General features: G+C 42.5%; 1 protein-coding gene across 10 annotated transcripts in view; it reads right to left on the bottom strand.

Moving 5' to 3' along the window:
• Nucleotides 1–19,393, bottom strand: part of LOC134346863 (myc box-dependent-interacting protein 1) — a 182,152-nt gene that overhangs the window by 11,130 nt on the left and 151,629 nt on the right. For 9 of the 10 annotated variants that reach the window (XM_063048660.1, XM_063048665.1, XM_063048662.1 and 6 more), the window contains 3 exons: nucleotides 14,631–14,696; nucleotides 7,529–7,600; nucleotides 4,665–4,799 (listed from right to left, as the gene is read on the bottom strand). In XM_063048660.1, the coding sequence (XP_062904730.1) occupies nucleotides 4,665–4,799; nucleotides 7,529–7,600; nucleotides 14,631–14,696 (273 nt within the window). The remainder of the gene's footprint in view (nucleotides 1–4,664; nucleotides 4,800–7,528; nucleotides 7,601–14,630; nucleotides 14,697–19,393) is intronic. The other variant, XM_063048661.1, reaches the window with a different exon arrangement.

The following is a 19,393-nucleotide window of genomic DNA, read 5'->3' as shown; positions in this document are numbered from 1 at the left end:
GTGTTTAATTGGAGTAAGGGGAAATATGAGGCAATCAGGCAGGAATTTGGAAGCATAAATTGGAAACAGATATTCTCAGGGAAATGTACAGAAGAAATGTGACAAATGTTTGGGGATATTTGCGTGAAGTTCTGTATAGGTACGTTCCAATGAGACAGGGAAAGGATGGTAGGGTACAGGAACCGTGGAGTACAAAGGCAGTTATATATCTAGTCAAGAAGAAAAGAGTTTACGAAAGGTTCAAAAAAATAGGTAATGATAGAGATCTAGAAGATGATAAGGCTAGCAAGAAGGAACTTAAGAATGAAATGAGGAGAGCCAGAAGGGGCTATGAGAAGGCCTTGGCAGACAGGATGTAGGAAAACCCCAAGGCATTCTACAAGTATGTGATGAGCAAGAGGATAAGACATGAGAGAATAGGACCAATCAAATGTGACAGTGGTGTGTATGGAACTGGAGGAGACAACAGAGGTACTTAATGAATACTTTGCTTCAGTATTCACTACGGAAAAGGACCTTGGCGATTGTAGGGATGACTTACAGTGGACTGAAAAGCTTGAGCATGTAGATATTAAGAAAGAGGATGTGCTGAAGCTTCTGGAAAGCATCAAGTTGGATAAGTCACCAGGACCGGACGAGATGTACCCAGGCTACTGTGGGAGGCAAGGGAAGAGATTGCTGAGCCTCTGGCAATGATCTTTGCATTATCAATGGGGACAGGAGAGGTTCCGGAGGATTGGAGGGTTGCAGATGTTGTTCCCTTATTCAAGAAAGGGAGTAGAGATAGCCAAGGAAATTATAGACCTGTGAGACTTACTTCAATGGTTGGTAGGTTGATGGAGAAGATCCCGAGAGGCAGGGTTTATGAACATTTGGAGACACATAATTTGATTAGGAATAGTCAGCATGGCTTTGTGAAAGGCAGCTCATGCCTTACGAACCTGACTGAATCCTTTGACGATGTGACTAAACACATTGATGAAGGTAGAGCAGTAGATGTAGTGTATGGATTTCAGCAAGGAGGCATGGGATCCGAGGGGACATTGCTTTGTGGATCCAGAACTAGCATGCCCACAGAAAGCAAAGAGTGGTTGTAGACTGGTCATATTCTGCGTGGAGGTCGGTGACCAGTGCTGTGTCTTAGGGATCTATTCTGGGACCCCTACACTTCGTGATTTTTATAAATGACCTGGATGAGGAAGTAAAGGGATGGGTTAGTAAATTTGCTGATGACACAAAGGTTGGAGAGTTGTGGATAGTGTGGAGGGCTGTCAGAGGTTAGTGTGGGACACTGATAGGATGCAAAACTGGGCTGAGAAGTGGCAGATGGAGTTCAACCCAGATAAGTGTGAGGTGGTTCATTTTGGTAGGTCAAATATGATGGCAGAATATAGTATTAATGGTAAGACTCTTGGCAGTGTGGAGGATCAGATGGATCTTGGGGTCTGAGTCCATAGGACACTCAAAGCTGATGTGCAGGTTGACTCTGTGGTTCAGAAAGCATATGGTGCATTAGCCTTTATCAATCATGTGATTGCATTTAGGAGCTGAGAGATAACATTGCAGCTATGTAGGACCCTGGTCAGACCCCACTTGGAGTACTGTGCTCAGTTCTGGCCATCTCACTACAGGAAGGATGTGGAAACCATAGAAAGGGTGCAGAGGAGATTTGCAAGGATGTTGCCTGGATTGGGGAGCATGCCGTATGAGAATAGGTTGAGTGAACTTGGCCTTTTCTCCTTGGAGCGACGGAGGATGAGACGTGACCTGATAGAGGTGTACAAGGTGATGAGAGGCATTGATTGTGTAGATAGTCAGATGCTTTTCCCCAGGGCTGAGATGGCTAGCATGAGAGGGCACAGTTTTAAGGTGCTTGGAAGTTGGTACAGAGGAGATGTCAGGGTAAGTTGTTGTTTTTTTTAAAAAAAACACAGAAGATGGTGAGTGCGTGGAATGGGCTGCCAGCGATGGTGGTGGAGGCAAATACGATAGGGTCTTTTAGGAGACTCCTGGATAGGTACATGGAACTTAGAAAAATAGAGGGCTATGGGTAACCCTAGGTAATTTCTAAGGTAAGGACATGTTTGGCACAGCTTTGTGGGCCGAAGGGTTTGTATTGTGCTGTAGGTTTTCTATGTTTCTATGTTAACTGAGAGACAGAACCTAGGCTCAAGAGCAGGGAACGAGCCAATATTTGGCCATTGCTGGAGCAGTCATTCGATGGGCAAAGCCAAAGCAAGGCAAACACAGGTGAGGCAGAGTTGAGGTAGCGGGGTCCAGGCCTGGGCCCGAGAGTGAGGAAGGACCCGAGGTATGACAAATCTAAGTACCAGGGCAAATTGAAATGGTTGGGTACGAGCTGAATCGAGGTGGTGGTGCTCAGGCCCCAAGGGCATACTGAAGTGGCAGAGCCCACATCTGGTGGCAAAGAACAACCCAAGGTTTGGATTAAAACCAGATTAAAAAGGTCAGGGTGTCAGGGTCAGTCCAGCTTGCTGCTCTGTGAGACTTACTCGTCTATGTGCTGAACTGCGGCTGTGGCCTGCAACTAACAGGCTCCTGGACCAGCCTGACTTTGCGGCTGTGGCCTCATCTTTGTGAACTTCAGTTCTGAATGTTATTTGCTTACTTTTGTTGTTTACACCATTTGATTTTTTTCTGCATATTGGACATTTGACAGTTTTCTTTAATGGGTTCTATTGGTCTGTGGCTGCCTGCAAGCAGACAAATCTCAGGTTGTACATAGTATACATATTTGATAATAAATGTACTTGAACTTTGCTGATGAGACCACATTCGGAATATTATGTCCAGTGAAGTCAGCACTGTTTCCTTAAGAGGAAATCTTGCCTGACAAATCTGTTAGAGCTCCAAGGAAACAATGGGCAGGATAGACAAAGGAGAGCTAGTAGATGTTGTTTACTCGGATTTTCAGAAGGACTTTGACAAGGTGCTGCACATGAGGCTGCTTAAAAAGATAAGAGCCCACAGTAATCCATGCAATAGTATCATGAATAAAACATGAGGCACAGTTAGGAATAAAAGGGACATTTCTGGTTGACTGCCGGTGATTAGTAGTGCTCTGCAGGGTTGGTGTTGGCTCCACTTCTTTTCACATTATATGTCAGTGATTTGGAAGGAGGAATTAACGGCTTTGTGGCCCAAGTTTACAGACGATACATAGATAGGTGGAAGGGCAGATAGTGTTGAGGAAGCAGGGAGTCTACAGAAGGTCTTAGATTAGAAAAGTGGGCCAAGAAGTGGCAGATGGAGGACAGTGAGGGAATTGCATGGGCATGCACCTTGGTAGAAGGAATAAAGACGATAGACTTTTCTAAAAGGAGAAAATACAAAAATTAGCTGTGCAAAGGGGACTTGGGAGTTCTTGTGCAGGATTCCCCAAGTTTAACTTGCAGGTTGAGTCAGTGGTAAGGAAGGCAAATGCAATGTTAGCATTCATTTCAAGGGGACTATAACATTAAAGCAAGGATGTAATGTCAAGGCTTTATAAGGCACTGGTCAGACTGCACGTGGAGTATTGAGAGGAGCTCTGGCACCCTCATCTAAGAAAGGATGTGCTGGCATTGGAGGGCCAGAGGAGATTCACAAAAATGATCCTGGGAATGAAAAGGTTAGCATATGAGCAGTGAATGATGGCTCTGGGCCTGCACTCGTTGGAGTTAAGAAGGGGGAGGGGGGAAGAGGAAGAAAAGAGAATTTCATTGAAACCTATCAAATACTGAAAGGCCTAGACAACAGTGGATATAGAGAGGATATTTCCAATAGTGGGAAAATCTGAGACCAGAAGGCAGAGCCTACAGAAGGATATCCTTTTGGCTAAAGAAATTCCACCTCATCTTTATACTGAGGGTGTTGAATCTGTGGAATTCATTGCCACAGATGGCTGTGGAGGATGAATCATTAGGTATATTTAAAGTGGAGGTCGACAGATTCTTAATTAGTAAGGGCATCAAAGGTTACGAGGAACAGACCAGAGAATGGGGTTGAGAATCAGCCATGATGGAATGGTGGGCCATACTCAATGGGCCAAATGGCCTAATTCAGCTCTTATGTTTTATGATGTAAACTCTCGCAAATTGGACCAGCTTGGTTAGTATGGACCAGTGGGCCAAAGGGCCTGTTACTGTTCTGTATGACTTAAAGACCAAGCATTTCCACCACTCTGTGTGGAAATATTCCTTTGGCCCAACTCTGTCCAGTCCGATTCCTGACACATCCTGCAGATATTGGAAAGAAATGTTAATGTGATGACACTTGCTTTGGCTGCAATTTCAATAATTCTCATGTAACGCAACTATTTTTATGCAGCACTGTCAACATTAATTTCCTGTAGTGAAGGTACTCATTAGACTACACTACCACCTGGACTACTGGAGGGCAGCTAGAGCATGAGAACATTACTTCACATCTCCCTTCAAGTTGCACACCGTGCCCAGCCAGAAGCAGATTCCTTCAGGCAGCAGGTTAAACAACAGAGCTCCATCCCATCACTGAAGGAATACCTTCATCAGTTCATATACTAGTTCAGCTCATCACAATTTTAATTTCAGTTCTGTTTTGGACAAGAAATGCTGGTCATACTGACATGTTTCTAACAAATGAATTAATTCATTAAATGGTAAACTGGTGAAGTTCTCACCCACCTTAAACTGAAATCCGGGTGGCAGTTCACTCTCCTCCGTGGGGACCGTGTCATACACAGCACCATTCGTAGACTCTGCCGGAGTCTCTACTACCATATTCGGGATGACATTCTTAGTCTTAGAAACAAAGGGAAGCTGTAATGTTTTGGAAACCATAATAACATTGTGATTTATCTTCATGTTTATTTTCATAAATCACAATAGCAGCTTGATATTCAAGGTGTTATTGGACAAAATTAACCTGCTTTTGCAGTATTATAGTGTTTTTAATGTAATTAAACATTAAGGGGCCAAACGCAACATTTAACAGAACATGATAGGGAGATATTGGATCAGCAATTGTTGGACATAAATGGCTTTTTAGCAATGTGGAAACAGCTCCAGAGCTCTAGACACTGGCAACTCAGCGCACTAAGCAATGGAAACTGGGGAAGGTACAGGAGGCTGAACTGGCAGAGTCCACAGGTTGAAGCAGTTACAAAGAAACCAGGTTCAAGGTTCATGAACAAACACATGGGTGAACACCCAAAGTAACACATACACAATGCTTCAGGAACTCAGAACGTTAAGCAGTCAACATTTCAGACCAATTTCCAGAGATTGGTACATCACTGTCTAGAATGGAGGTAAACTACTCAGGATCAGTAAAAGCCGCAGAGAGTTATAACCTCAGCCAGCTCCTTTATGGGCACTACTCTCCCAGTATCCAGGATCAGAAAGTTACAACTTCAGCCGGCTCCATCACTGCACTAGTCTCCCAGTATCCAGGATCAGAAGGTTATAACCTCAGCCAGCTCCTTCATGGGCACTAGTCTCCCAGTATCCAGGATCAGAAAGTTATAACCTCAGCCAGCTCCACCATTACATTAGTCTCCCAGTATCCAGGATCAGACAGTTATAACCTCAGCCAGCTCCATCATTACACTAGTCTCCCGGTATCCAGGATCAGAAGGTTATAACCTCAGCCAGCTCCCTCATGGGCACTAGTCTTCCAGTATCCAGGACTTCTCCAGAAGGGAGTACCCAAATAGGTGGTGTAACAGGAGCCTGAAGAGAGACGCTCAAATATTTCAGGAACAGCTTCCCCTCTGTTATCAGATTTCTAAATAGACAATGATCCCCATATGCACTACCTCATTCTTTTTCACTACTTTATTTTTGTATCTACTTACTGTAATTTATAGTTTTCATTGCATATTTCACTGTACTGCTGCAACAAATTTCTCAACATATGCCAGTGATATTAAACTTGATTCTGACAAGCTAAAAGATGACAGGTGAAGCCAAGTGGAAGGGAAGGAGGGAGGGAGGGAGGGAGGGAGGATGGAGAAAGAATCTGGAAGGTGATAGGTGGAGCCAGGTTGGAGGCGGGGGAAAGTGGATGAAGAAAATTTGGAAGGTGATAGGTGAAGCCAGGTTTTTTTTGGGGGGTGGGGAGAGGAAGACGGATGAAGAAAGAATCTATAAGGTGATAGGTGGAATAGGTAAAGGCTGAAGAGAGGATCTAATCAGAGGAGAGTGGACCATGGGAGAAAAGGGAAGGAGGGGCACCAGAGGAAGGTAAAAGGCATATGATGAGAAGAGGAAAGAGGTAAGAGGGGAGCCAAAGTAGGGAATGGAAAAGGGGAGGTAAAAGTTAGCAAAAAAAAAAAATCAATGGTCATGCCATCAGGTTTTGGCTAAACAGATGGAAGACAAAGTGTCATATACAAGGATAAAAATTGTTTTGATCAAAGCCGTTACTAGAGAAAAGGTGAGGACAGAGCTACAAAAAGCTCTTGATACTGCAGACTTAAAAGAAAAACATAATAGAAATGGAAGTTTGCCTCAACATTCCTTCTTTTCTGCTCACCTCCACCTTGCCTTAACAATACAAATGTCTGCGTAATAGTTGTGGCTTTAAACTTAAGAACATCTTTCTGTGGAAGGACCTCCAAGCTCAGGGGCCAGACACAGGGATAGAAATTCTGAATCAAAGGCACCAGAGGGAAAACACAGGGGTGGGAGGCAACAGGAACCTTAAGATTTTCTTCTAGAAGACACATGAGCAGCCAGGAGCCAGTGGTAGGAGCAAGTGCAGTTTTCACAAGGCAATTACATCTCTTTACACAACAGTATTGGAAGGCCTATGCAAAAACAAAAATCATGTAGCAACATAAATTTCATGATGTTCATCGCTAGCATTTTCAGCTTTCCAGAATTTCTTAAGGTTTCTCCACACTGCATTGACTAGAGAGCAAGATATGTACCTAAGCTTGATCGTCCTATTTGCTTATACATTAGACTTGATAGAGGCTTACAAGACGCTAAGAAGGTATAGATCGAGAGGATAGCTAGAAACTTTTTCCCTGGGCAGAAATGACTAATACAAGGGCACATAATTTTAAGGTAATTAGAGGAAAGTACATGTCAGAGATACTGTCGGTATTTTTTTAAATAGAGCACAGGGCGACAGGGTGGTGGCAGACACAAATGCATTAGGGCCATTTAAGGAACTCTTAGATAAGCACATGGATAAGAGAAAAAGAGAGGTCTATGTAGGATGGAGGGGTTAATTGATTGAGAGTAGATTAAAAGGTCGGCACAATATTGTGGGCCAAAGGGTCTATGTTCTGTGTTCTCAATTATTATCAAGATCCAATATAGTCGTTCCAGCGTGTAGGCAAACAAGATAATGATGTACATTACAACCGAACCAACCAACGGAAGATACAAAACTAATCAAAAAGCTCATTCTACCCGTTCCCCAGGAAAGTAACAGCTCCACCACCCTGCTCAAAAGGAAAGGTATAGAGTCAGCCGTAAAGTAACGGAGGCTTTAATGACCTGTTCCTAAACTATCTACAAGCAAAACCAGGCCTCACCGTCACAGCTGGACTTTCTACTTCATTCTCATTCTCCAAAACTTCATGCTTTGGTTCAGCTTGTACCTCCAACTGAAAGGAAAAGCACATTAGAAGGAAAGCAGCTTCTAAACTGTTAAAAAATACTTCAATTCTCAGCATTCTAATAACACATTGTAAAATGTTTGCCTCTTGGTCACTCTTCACTGCTCCAGTCACTAAATCTAGGGTCAAAATGTAGGCAACAGATGTAGAGGTGCAGTCAGACTTCACAGTCACTCAATACTCTGTCAACAACCTACACCAAGCCTCAAGATCCCCGAAGAGTTAGTGGAGGGAGAGGCAGGCATCCAGAAGACAAATTGGTTGCAGACAAATCTCTCCTCCCAAGAAAGGAAAACAAATGTGGCTGATGTCCCAGAGAAGCCTGTTGAGTGGGAGAGCTTTTCCTAGGGTCAGAAATTGCTAATACAAGGGGTATAACTAATCTGTTGGGAGGAAAGGGGAGGAGTTGTCAGAGGTGTTCTTTCCATTACCCCTCACCCCCACCCCCCCAGACAGTGGTGGGTCTGTGGAATGCACTGACGGGGGTGGGGAGGAGGGAATGCAGTGGAAGCAGATAGGCACAGGGATGAAAGAAAAATGAAGGGCTCCGTGTAAAGGAACAGTTACATTGATGGAGTAGATGAAGGATCGACACAGAGCCTGTATTGGGCTCCATAGAGTTCTACATAGCACTGCAGTCAGGTGCCATCTTTTAAATACAATATGGAAACAAGACCCTGGAGCTCTTCAAGGAGCACCAGAGTACCAAACAGCTGCTGGTTAGGGAGCAGGAAGCTCCCATGCGCTGTCTGGTATTTGCTTCATTTGGAGGCAAATCAAGATCTAAAACATACTGCAGGTAGAAACGTGAAATAACAGGAAATGCTCAACAAGTCAGACAGAAAGGAAGAACAACACTTTGATCACCAGACATCCTTTTGACAGTCATGTAAACATTTCTTTGCATGGAAATTGTTCCGTTATACAGTCTCTGCTCAACAAATGTGTTTATTATAAAAGACAGGAAATGCAGGAATGCTATGAATTACAATGTGGCCACTTTATTAGGTACATCTGTACACTATACTTGCTTGTTAATGTAAATATCCAATCAGCCAATCTTGTGGCAGAAACTCAATGCATTAGAGCATGCAGACCTAGTCTAGAGATTCAGTTGTTGTTCAGACCAAACAGCAGAATGGGGAAGAAATGTGATCTAGGTGACTGACTGTGGAATGATTGCTGGTGCAAAATGGTGTGGTTTGAGTATCTCAGACTGTTGATCTCCTGGGATTTTCACACACAATCCCGAGAGTTCAGAGAAAGGTGCAAAAAACAAAACAACATCTTGTGAGTGGTGGTTCTGTACGTGAGACACCTTGTTGATGAGAGAAAGGCCAGACTAGCTTAAGCTAACAGGTAGGCAACAATAACTCAAATAACCATGTGTTAAAAACAATGGTGTACAAAAGAGCATCTCTGAACGGAGATGTTGAACCTTGAAGTGGATGGGCCACAGCTGCTCTCAGTGGCCACTTTAGGTACAGGAGGTCCTGAGTATTTTATTCATTCCACAAATAGTGCTCTCAAGGCTAAACTTATTGCTCATCCCAATTTGTTAACAGACCAGCTTTGCAAACAAATGCACTGTTGAATGAAAACAAGATGTTGAGCCACAGCACCTGGACTGACTTCTTGAGAGGTGCAGTACAAGCCAATGGATCATTTCAAATGGGCTTGTTCCACCAGACAACATTAGCCAAGTTGTTTAGTTCAAGGAAGCTTGCAGACTAGATTGCTAATATCATTTAGAACAGCTGATCTGTTAATGGCTGGAAGCTTTGTGTATTCATGGAGTCATCTTCATAGCAGTAACTGTGGGTAACAGGACCTCCGTCTCCAGCTTTTAGATTGTTAGGTATTTGGAAAAAAATCACATGTGCAAAGTCACCCAAGAGGCAGAAAAACAGTATAATGTAGAAAGCAGTTCAGGCTTTTTAGGAATAGGCCAAGAACATCAAGAATGACAAAGAAGATAACTGGAATCCATTCCTCTGCCTTTTACTTCTGCAATGGATGAGAAATTCATCTGCGACTCATCTTTCTTGCTTATAGGAATTATACCCGCATTTCGGAAATCTTTCGTGTTTTAGAAATGGTTTGTAATTTGGAAGTCTTTTAAAAGATAGAAATCATCTGAGAGTTTTAATTGTGTTTTAAGAATGCTGTTTGAATTTAAACAAGTACAGTATCACGGTAACAAAACCGAATTTCCCTCGGGATTAATAAAGTATATCTATCTATCTATCTATCACTGAAAATAAAAGAACTGTTTAAACTATTTTGTTAGCTGGAAGTATCTTCTTGGTTGGGGGTGGGGGGGGGGGGACCCAACTGTTCAAATAGTGGTTTTGGCAGCTGAACTCACTATGCAGGATAAACAGGGAAATGAACTAGTCTTTGAAGATAAGGTAGTTACAGTATAACTTCCCTTTAGTGAGGGTAACCATAGCTACTTAGATTGGATAGGGCTTCATGTTTTGTTTGCATCTGGTATCTTGTGGTCAGCCAACCTAATAAAACATCACAAGAACCGAGCCAGCCTCTGGATACTAACTATGGTACAATGCCATTCCCATTTATAATACTTCTGCTTTGAGTAGGTACAGTGGCCAGAGTAGCTGGAATATTCTTTCCCCTACAGCAGTCCTACACTGTCCTACATTAAAAATCAGAGGAAGGTTATAGAGCAGTTTATAAAACAACTGTTAGGCCGCAGTTTAAGTGTTGTTTACAGCACTAGATACTGCACCACAAGAGCATGACCAGGCTGGATAGCACGTGGGATAGCCTGGGCTGGAGCATTTGAGTTTAGAGATGGGATAGTCTGGATATCTCTTGGAGCTACAGAGGCTCAAGGGATCCTGATAGGGGTAAAAAAAAATGAAGCATAAAGATACATAATTGGAAACTTTCCTGTCATAGCAAAATTGTCAAAAGCCTATTGAATATTGAAAGGCCTAGATGAAGTGGATGTGGAGAAGACGCTTCCAAGAGTGGGAGAGTGGGAGGGTCTCGGACCCGAGGGCACAAACTCCACTAGACCATGAGACAGGAGCACAATTAGACCATTGGGGCCATCAAGTCTGCTCTGCCATTTCATCATGACCAAATTATTACCCCTCTCAACCCCATCCTCCTGCCTTTGCTGACTCAGAATAGGACATCCCTTTAAAACAAAGATGAGGAGGAATTTCTTTAGCCAGAGGGTTGTGAATCTGTAGAATTCATTAGCATGGATGGCTGTGTAGGCCAAGTTATTGGGTGTAGTTAAATCAGCAATTGGTATGTTATTGTCTATTAAGAGTGCCAAAGGTTACAGGGAGAAGGCAGAAGAATGGGTTGAAAGGAATAATAAATCAGCAATGATTGAATGGTAGCCCAAACTCAATGGGCCAAATGACCTAATTCTGCTCCTATGTCAGAAAGTATAGAGCAGAGATTTATGGCAAGGGAGCGAGAGGTTTTTAAAATGATATGGGGAAAAAAAACTCACTCAAGTTGACTAGAATTTGGAGCACATGTTCTTGAATAGATTTTATTTAATATCTAAACATCTGAATTGCCAAGGGATACAACGCTACAGATCAAATATCCATTATACTAATTGGTACTGATTGCCAGCACAGATGTGGTACTGCATGACTGAGATACTAAGTACTTTGGAATAATACGATCTATGGAAACACTTCCACTTTCACCCAAAGACTTCTGGAAATGGACACAGCAAGAATTTCAAATATCAAGCTCAAGTAGATTTGGCAAAGTTGGCCTCCTACACAGCAGGGTCCTATTGTGTGACCTGGTACTCACATCTCAGTCACAACCAATAAAATGGGAGAAACAGAAATAAACTTAGCAACTCAGCATTTTCTACAACATTAGCCATTTGTAGCTACCTCCCACCCCTGATAATTCACAGCTTAAAAGTAATAAACCATATAATTAGTTGAAAGTGAGATTAGTTGATTCTCCACAGAATGATCACTTGATTTTTCCTCAGCTTGCTAACGCCCATCACCTCAGTAATTTCCATGTATTATTGCTGCCAATCAGACCAGTTATGATCTTATTGAATAGCAAGGCAGCAAGCTAATTGGCCACTTGGTAAACCTCAATATCAAAAGTTTGATACAAGCTACCGGTGTTGCCAGTTTTCCTGAATAAATTTCCAAGTTCACTCAAATACACAAGGATTACCAAAAAAGCAAGCACTGTTCTATGGGGAGCATGCATGTACACTCAATGGCCACTTTATTAGGGACAGGAATGGAACCCAGGGTGTTCCTGAAAGCTGGCTTTTAAGAATATTACTTCAACTAATCTCACTTTCAACTAATTATAAGATCTGTTACTTTGAAGCTGTTAATTATCAAGGATGGGACGTAGCTACAAATGGTTAATGCTTACAACAGGAATTCTGCAGATTCTGGAAATTCAAACAACATACATCAAAGTTGCTGGTGAACGCAGCAGGCCAAGCAGCATCTATAGGAAGAGGCGCAGTCGACGTTTCAGGCCGAGACCCTTCGTCAGGACTAACTGAAGGAAGAGTGAGTAAGGGATTTGAAAGCTGGAGGGGGAGGGGGAGATGCAAAATGATAGGAGAAGACAGGAGGGGGAGGGATAGAGCCGAGAGCTGGACAGGTGATAGGCAAAAGGGGATACGAGAGGATCATGGGACAGGAGGTCCGGGAAGAAAGACATGGGGGGGGGTGACCCAGAGGATGGGCAAGAGGTATATTCAGAGGGACAGAGGGAGAAAAAGGAGAGTGAGAGAAAGAATGTGTGCATAAAAATGAGTAACAGATGGGGTACGAGGGGGAGGTGGGGCCTTAGCGGAAGTTAGAGAAGTCGATGTTCATGTCATCAGGTTGGAGGCTACCCAGACGGAATATAAGGTGTTGTTCCTCCAACCTGAGTGTGGCTTCATCTTTACAGTAGAGGAGGCCGTGGATAGACATGTCAGAATGGGAATGGGATGTGGAATTAAAATGTGTGGCCACTGGGAGATCCTGCTTTCTCTGGCGGACACAGCGTAGATGTTCAGCAAAGCGGTCTCCCAGTCTGCGTCGGGTCTCACCAATATATAAAAGGCCACATCGGGAGCACCGGACGCAGTATATCATCCCAGTCGACTCACAGGTGAAGTGATGCCTCACCTGGAAGGACTGTTTGGGGCCCTGAATGGTGGTAAGGGAGGAAGTGTAAGGGCATGTGTAGCACTTGTTCCGCTTACACGGATAAGTGCCAGGAGGGAGATCAGTGGGGAGGGATGGGGGGGGACGAATGGACAAGGGAGTTGTGTAGGGAGCGATCCCTGCTGAATGCAGAGAGAGGGGGGGAGGGAAAGATGGGCTTAGTGGTGGGATCCCGTTGGAGGTGGCGGAAGTTACGGAGAATAATATGTTGGAGGTGGGGTGGTAGGTGAGGACCAGGGGAACCCTATTCCTAGTGGGGTGGTGGGAGGATGGAGTGAGAGCAGATGTACGTGAAATGGGGGAGATGCGTTTAAGAACAGAGTTGATAGTGGAGGAAGGGAAGCCCCTTTCTTTAAAAAAGGAAGACATCTCCCTCGTCCTAGAATGAAAAGCCTCATCCTGAGAGCAGATGCGGCGGAGATGGAGGAATTGCGAGAAGGGGATGGCGTTTTTGCAAGAGACAGGGTGAGAAGAGGAATAGTCCAGATAGCTGTGAGAGTCAGTAGGCTTATAGTAGACATCAGTGGATAAGCTGTCTCCAGAGACAGAAAGATCTAGAAAGGGGCGGGAGGTGTCGGAAATGGACCAGGTAAACTTGAGGGCAGGGTGAAAGTTGGAGGCAAAGTTAATAAAGTCAACGAGTTCTGCATGCGTGCAGGAAGCAGCGCCAATGCAGTTGTCGATGTAGCGAAGGAAAAGTGGGAGACAGATACCAGAATAGGCACGGAACATAGATTGTTCCACAAACCCAACAAAAAGGCAGGCATAGCTAGGACCCATACGGGTGCCCATAGCTACACCTTTAGTTTGGAGGAAATGGGAGGAGCCAAAGGAGAAATTATTAAGAGTAAAGACTAATTCCGCTAGACGGAGCAGAGTGTTGGTAGAGGGGAACTGATTAGGTCTGGAATCCAAAAAGAAGCGTAGAGCTTTGAGACCTTCCTGATGGGGGATGGAAGTATATAAGGACTCGACATCCATGGTGAAAATAAAGCGGTGGGGGCCAGGGAACTTAAAATCATCGAAAAGTTTAAGAGCGTGAGAAGTGTCACGAACATAGGTCAGAAGGGATTGAACAAGGGGGGATAAAACAGTGTCAAGGTATGCAGAAATGAGTTCGGTGGGGCAGGAGCAAGCTGAGACAATAGGTCGGCCAGGACAGGCAGGTTTGTAGATCTTGGGTAGGAGGTAGAAACGGGAAGTGCGGGGCGTGGGAACTATAAGGTTGGTAGCAATGGTTAATGCTTTCTGCCTCTGTAGCACAGCCACTTCAAGGTTCAACATGTTGTGCATTCAGGATGCTCTTCTGCACAACACTGTTGTAACACATGGTTAGTTGAGTTACTGTCACCTTCCTGTCAGTTTGAACCAGTCTAGCTATTCTCCGCTGACCTCAAACTGGACATTTTCATCCTTAGAACTGGATTTTTTTGGTTTGTTTCTCGCACTATTCCCTGTAAACCCTAGAGAGTAGAGACTGTTGTGCGTGGAAAAACCTAGGAGATCAGCTGTTTGAGATACTGGCACCAACAATCAAAGTCACATAGATCACATTTCTTCCCCATTCTGATGTTTAGTCTGAACAAATGAACCTGTGGACCATATCTGCATACTTTTGTGCATTGAGCTGCTGCCATGTGATTAACTGATTAGATAGTTACATTAATGAGGTGCACGTGTACCTCAGTGACCATTGCGTATCAGCATTTTAATTCCTTTATTGAAGAAACATTTATACTTTGAACCAAGGTATTCCCTGAAAATGCATAGGTTCCACCCTTCAAGTACTAAATCAATTACAAATTCCAGACCCTTACAGCAGCAGATCCAGCACTGACTTCTGCTTTTCCTGCAACTTCACTGATGTTCTCTTGTCCCACTGTCTGAAAAAGAATTTTAAAAAATTAATAATTCTGTTCAGAATATCAGAACTGCATCATGACCAGAAGTGATATTGAAGTCGCCCATACATTTCAAAACCAGGTGTCATTTAGAAACGTGCCAGTTCCGCATACCAATGGTTATAGAAGTTGCATTCCCTCCACCCACAGAGTTTTCTATTTCTTTTGTTAGACACAGCAGTACAGATATTCACACATTTGGGGGGAGAAAACCCACATGAGGACAAAATATAAGTGGACTGAAACAAATCACAAGTATTCAGATTTGATTCCTGTGACTTTGAATAAGATCATTGTGGTAAACGTACAGCACAGACCATTCAGCCCATTCACATGTATGCATTCCACACACCTTCAGCTAACCAATTCCATCAGATCCCAACAGATAGAGTGGGGCAGGTAGTGCCTTTTCCCAAGATGGAAATGGCTAATACGAGAGTGCACAATTTTAAGGTGATTGGAAGAAAGTATGGGTGGGGGCAGGATGTCAGTTTTTTTAAAATAGGTGTGTGGAACACTGCCAGGGGGTGGTGATAGAGGCAGATACATTAGGAGATTTACAAGTCTTGGATGAAATAAAATGGAGGCTGTGTGGGAGGGATGAGTTAAGTTGATGTTGGAGTGGGTTAAGGAGGTACAACATCATGGGCCTAAGTACTCTATGTTCTGTCATTCTTCATGACATCGTAAACTTTATACTTCATTGTCGCCAAACAATTAGTACTAAAACGTACAATCATCACAGCGATATTTGAATCTGCGCTTCACACTCCCTGGATTACAAATATTAAATATTTAAAATATTTTTAAAAAGTAAATATTAAAAATTTAAATTATAAATCATAAATAGAAAATAGAAAAATGGAAAGTAAAAAACCGAGAAGCAGGTCTGGATATTTGGAGGGTATGGTCCAGATCCGGGTCAGGATCTGTTCAGCAGTCTTATCACAGTTGGAAAGAAGCTGTTCCCAAATCTGGCCGTACGAGTCTTCAAGTTCCTGAACCTTCTCCCGGAGGGAAGAGGGACAAAAAGTCTGTTGGCTGGGTGGGCCGTGTCCTTAATTATCCTGGCAGCACTTCTCCGACAGCGTGTGGTGTAAAGTGAGTCCACAGACGGAAGATTGGTTTCTGTGATGTGCTGCGCCGTGTTCACGATCTCATATCATATTCATACACAATAGCATTTTAGAGGGAGGGTAGGAAAGGGGCCCTTTTGTTGTTCTGCTGTTAGGCATGCCATGTTAGCACTGGAATATGTGGTGAACTTGTGGGCACACACTGATGTGTTGGTCATTCACACAAATGATGCATTTAACTGTACATTTCAATGTATATGTGATAAATCTGATCTCTATGCTAGCAATATTCCAGGTACACCAGAGTACAGGAGTGGGAAGTACTGAAAACATTTCTTTCTATCAGTACAGGTCTAGAAGGCTGGGATTCTGCACCAAGTCAGTAACACAGCACAGAAACTGGCTCTTCCACCCAACTTGTCTGTGCTGACCATGGTGCCCAACAAACATCTCTTTTGCCTGCATTTGGCCCACATCTCCGAACCCCACATATCCAAATATCTTTAAAATCTGTTAGTATGCCTATCCAACTACTGACAGCTCATTCCATACACTGTATGCACTACTTTCTGTGTGAAATTGCTGCCCCGCACGTCCCTTTTTAAATCTTGCACCTCCCACTTAACCTTATGTCCTCTAGTTTTAAATTCTACTTCCCTGGGGGGGGGGGGAAGGCCATGTGTATCCACCCTATCCATGCACACCCTTATAAAATCATCCATCAGTGTCCAATGTTCCAAGGAGAAAAGACTTAGCCTGTTCATCCTCTCCCTATAACTCAAGCCCAAGTCCAGGCAGCATACTCATCTCGTTGCACTCTTTCCAGTTTAACCTTTCCTGTACAAAGGCAACCAAGACTATGCAGCATCAACATATTGACCCAATTCCTATACTCAGTAAGGCCAGATTGTCAAATATCTTCACTACCATCTACCTGTAATACTGTTTTCAGTTAACTCTACTTCACTCACTGAACTGCACTCACTTTCATGGTCTCATCTCAGGTTAGATATTTATTGCTTATTTATTATCATTTATTTTTTTCTATTTTGTATTTGTGGTTTGTCCCTGCCCACACATTGGCGGTTGTTTGCCCTGTCCTGCTGGGTGTGGTCTTTCATTGATTCTGTTGTGTTTCTTGTATTTTCTGTGAATGCACGTAACAAAAGGAATCTCAGGGCTGTATAGGGTGACACATGTACTTTGGTAAGAAATTTACTTTGAGCTCCCTCTTTCACAAAGCATTTCCCCAGGGTTCTATACCCTTGTACAAGGCCTACCCCAGTTTGATTTCCACAACATGCGACATTTAGCACTAATCTGAATTTAAGATTCTTTATTTGTCCCATGTACATTGAGACATCAAAACAGTGAAATATCATTTTGTGTCAATGACTAAAGACAAGGTCTGTGCAACTGGCACCCCCACAGCATGCCCACAACACAGTAATCCGAACTGTAGTACGTCTGGTACGTGGGAGGAAACTGGGGCACCTGTGGAAAACTCATGGTAACAAGAAGAAAGTACAAACTCCTAACAGACAGGGTATGGATTCTGATCAGTGTTTGCAAGTGTTGTAAGCATAGTGCTAACTGTTACACTACATATTGAAAGCTTTTTGACAACCCTAAGCTAAGTGCACCAATCAAGATCTCCTGTAATATTTGATAACCTTCACGATCTATGATTCCACTTACTTTAGTATCACACTCCAACTTACTAACCATGCCTTGGACACCCAAATCAATGAACAAAATGTCCCAGCACCAACCCTTGTGTACACCATTAATGACACCTCCAGTCTGAAAAACATCCTTTGACCATCACACTTTGCTTCCCACTATTAAGACAGTTGCATATCCAATTTGATACCTCTCCCCAAGTCTAGAATTCAGGACTCACTAGGTCTGTGTGACCTTGTCAAGTCTGTATAGTCTGTTCTGCCCTAACCCTCACTTATCCAAATCTGTACTGATGCCCTAATTAGACCTTGTTGATATATTCTATCCCTCAGGATCCCCCAGTAACAAAGAATTAGAATTAGGCTTACAATCACTGACACATGTGCTGAACTCTGTTGTTTTGTGGCAACAGTACAGTGCAAGACAAAATATACTATAAATCACAATAGGAAATGCACGCATATTAAAAATTGTAGTGCAAAAAGAGCAGAAAGTGAGGTTGTGTTCATGGGTTCATTGTCAGTACAGAGGGGAAGAAGCTGTTCCTGAAAAGTTGAGTATGCGCTTTTGTGTCTGTACCTCTCTCTCATGTAGTAATAGCCACCACTGGATGTCAAACTCAGACTAGTTCCCTGTCTGGTCTTAGCTACCCTTCTTTCTTTTCTTTTTAAATCTTTTTATTGAATAAGTATACAAAAAGGTAAGCCATATAGGCACTAATACACTGTTAGAATATAATAAAATTACAGGAGATATTAATACAGAAAAAAAGTGATACAAACAATGTAATTTAAACATAACATACTAAGGTAACATATTAGTATACTAATATATATATAGCGAGAGAGAGATAGAGAGAGAAAAGAGAAAAAAAAACCCACCGTGCAACTAAACTAAAAGCAAAGCAAAGCAATGGGCTAACTTGGAACCAAGTAGAGTTAAAGAACTTAAAATCACGTCCTCAAACCCGACCTCCATTAAAAACAGTGAAAAAAAACAAGAAGGGTATATAAATATGGAGCAAAAAAGAGAAGAAAAAAAATTACATTAAATGAAAATATTGAATAAAAGATCTCCAGGTCTGTTCAAATTTAAGTGAGGAATCATAAAGATTGCTTCTAATTTTCTCCAAATTCAAGCATAATATCGTCTGAGAAAACCAAAAAAAGGTGGTTGGAGCATTAAGCTCTTTCCAATGTTGTAAGATACATCTTTTCGCCATTAAAGTAAGAAATGCAATCATTCTACGGGCTGAAGGAGAAAGATTACTGGAAATTTTAGGTAGTCCAAAGATAGCAGTAATAGGGTGAGGAGAGATATCTATATTCAATACCTTTGAGATAATATTAAAAATGTCTCTCCAAAAAGTTTCCAGAGTAGGACAAGACCAAAACATATGAGTTAAAGAGGCTATCTGCCCCGGACATCAATCACAAAAAGGATTAATATGAGAATAAAAGCGAGCTAATTTATCTTTGGACATATGTGCTCTACGAACAACTTTAAATTGAATTAGGGAATGTTTAGCACAGATAGAGGAAGTATTGACTAATTGTAAAATCTGCCCCCAGTCATCCACGGAAATGATAGAACCCAATTCCTGTTCCCTATCTACCCTAATCTTATCAAATGGAGCTTTCCTAAGTTTCATAATAATATTATAAATCATAGCCGATGCACGTTTCTGACATGGATCAAGGTTAATTATAGTATCTAAAATGTATGTAGGAGGAAGCATTGGAAAGGAAGAAAGTATAGTACTTAGGAAATTTCTAACTTGTAGATATCTAAAAAAATGTATTCTTGATAAATTATATTTATTAGATAATTGTTCAAAAGACATAAGGGAACCATCTAAAAATAAATCCAAAAACCGTGAAATACCCTTAGTCTTCCAAATTTGAAAAGCACGATCTGTAA

The sequence above is a fragment of the Mobula hypostoma genome, chromosome 5 (assembly GCF_963921235.1).
Source record: "Mobula hypostoma chromosome 5, sMobHyp1.1, whole genome shotgun sequence".
NCBI classification, from domain to species: Eukaryota; Metazoa; Chordata; class Chondrichthyes; order Myliobatiformes; family Myliobatidae; genus Mobula; species Mobula hypostoma.
The sequence above is the reverse complement of the archived record's forward strand: the minus strand, read 5'-3'. Positions and strand labels throughout refer to the sequence as shown.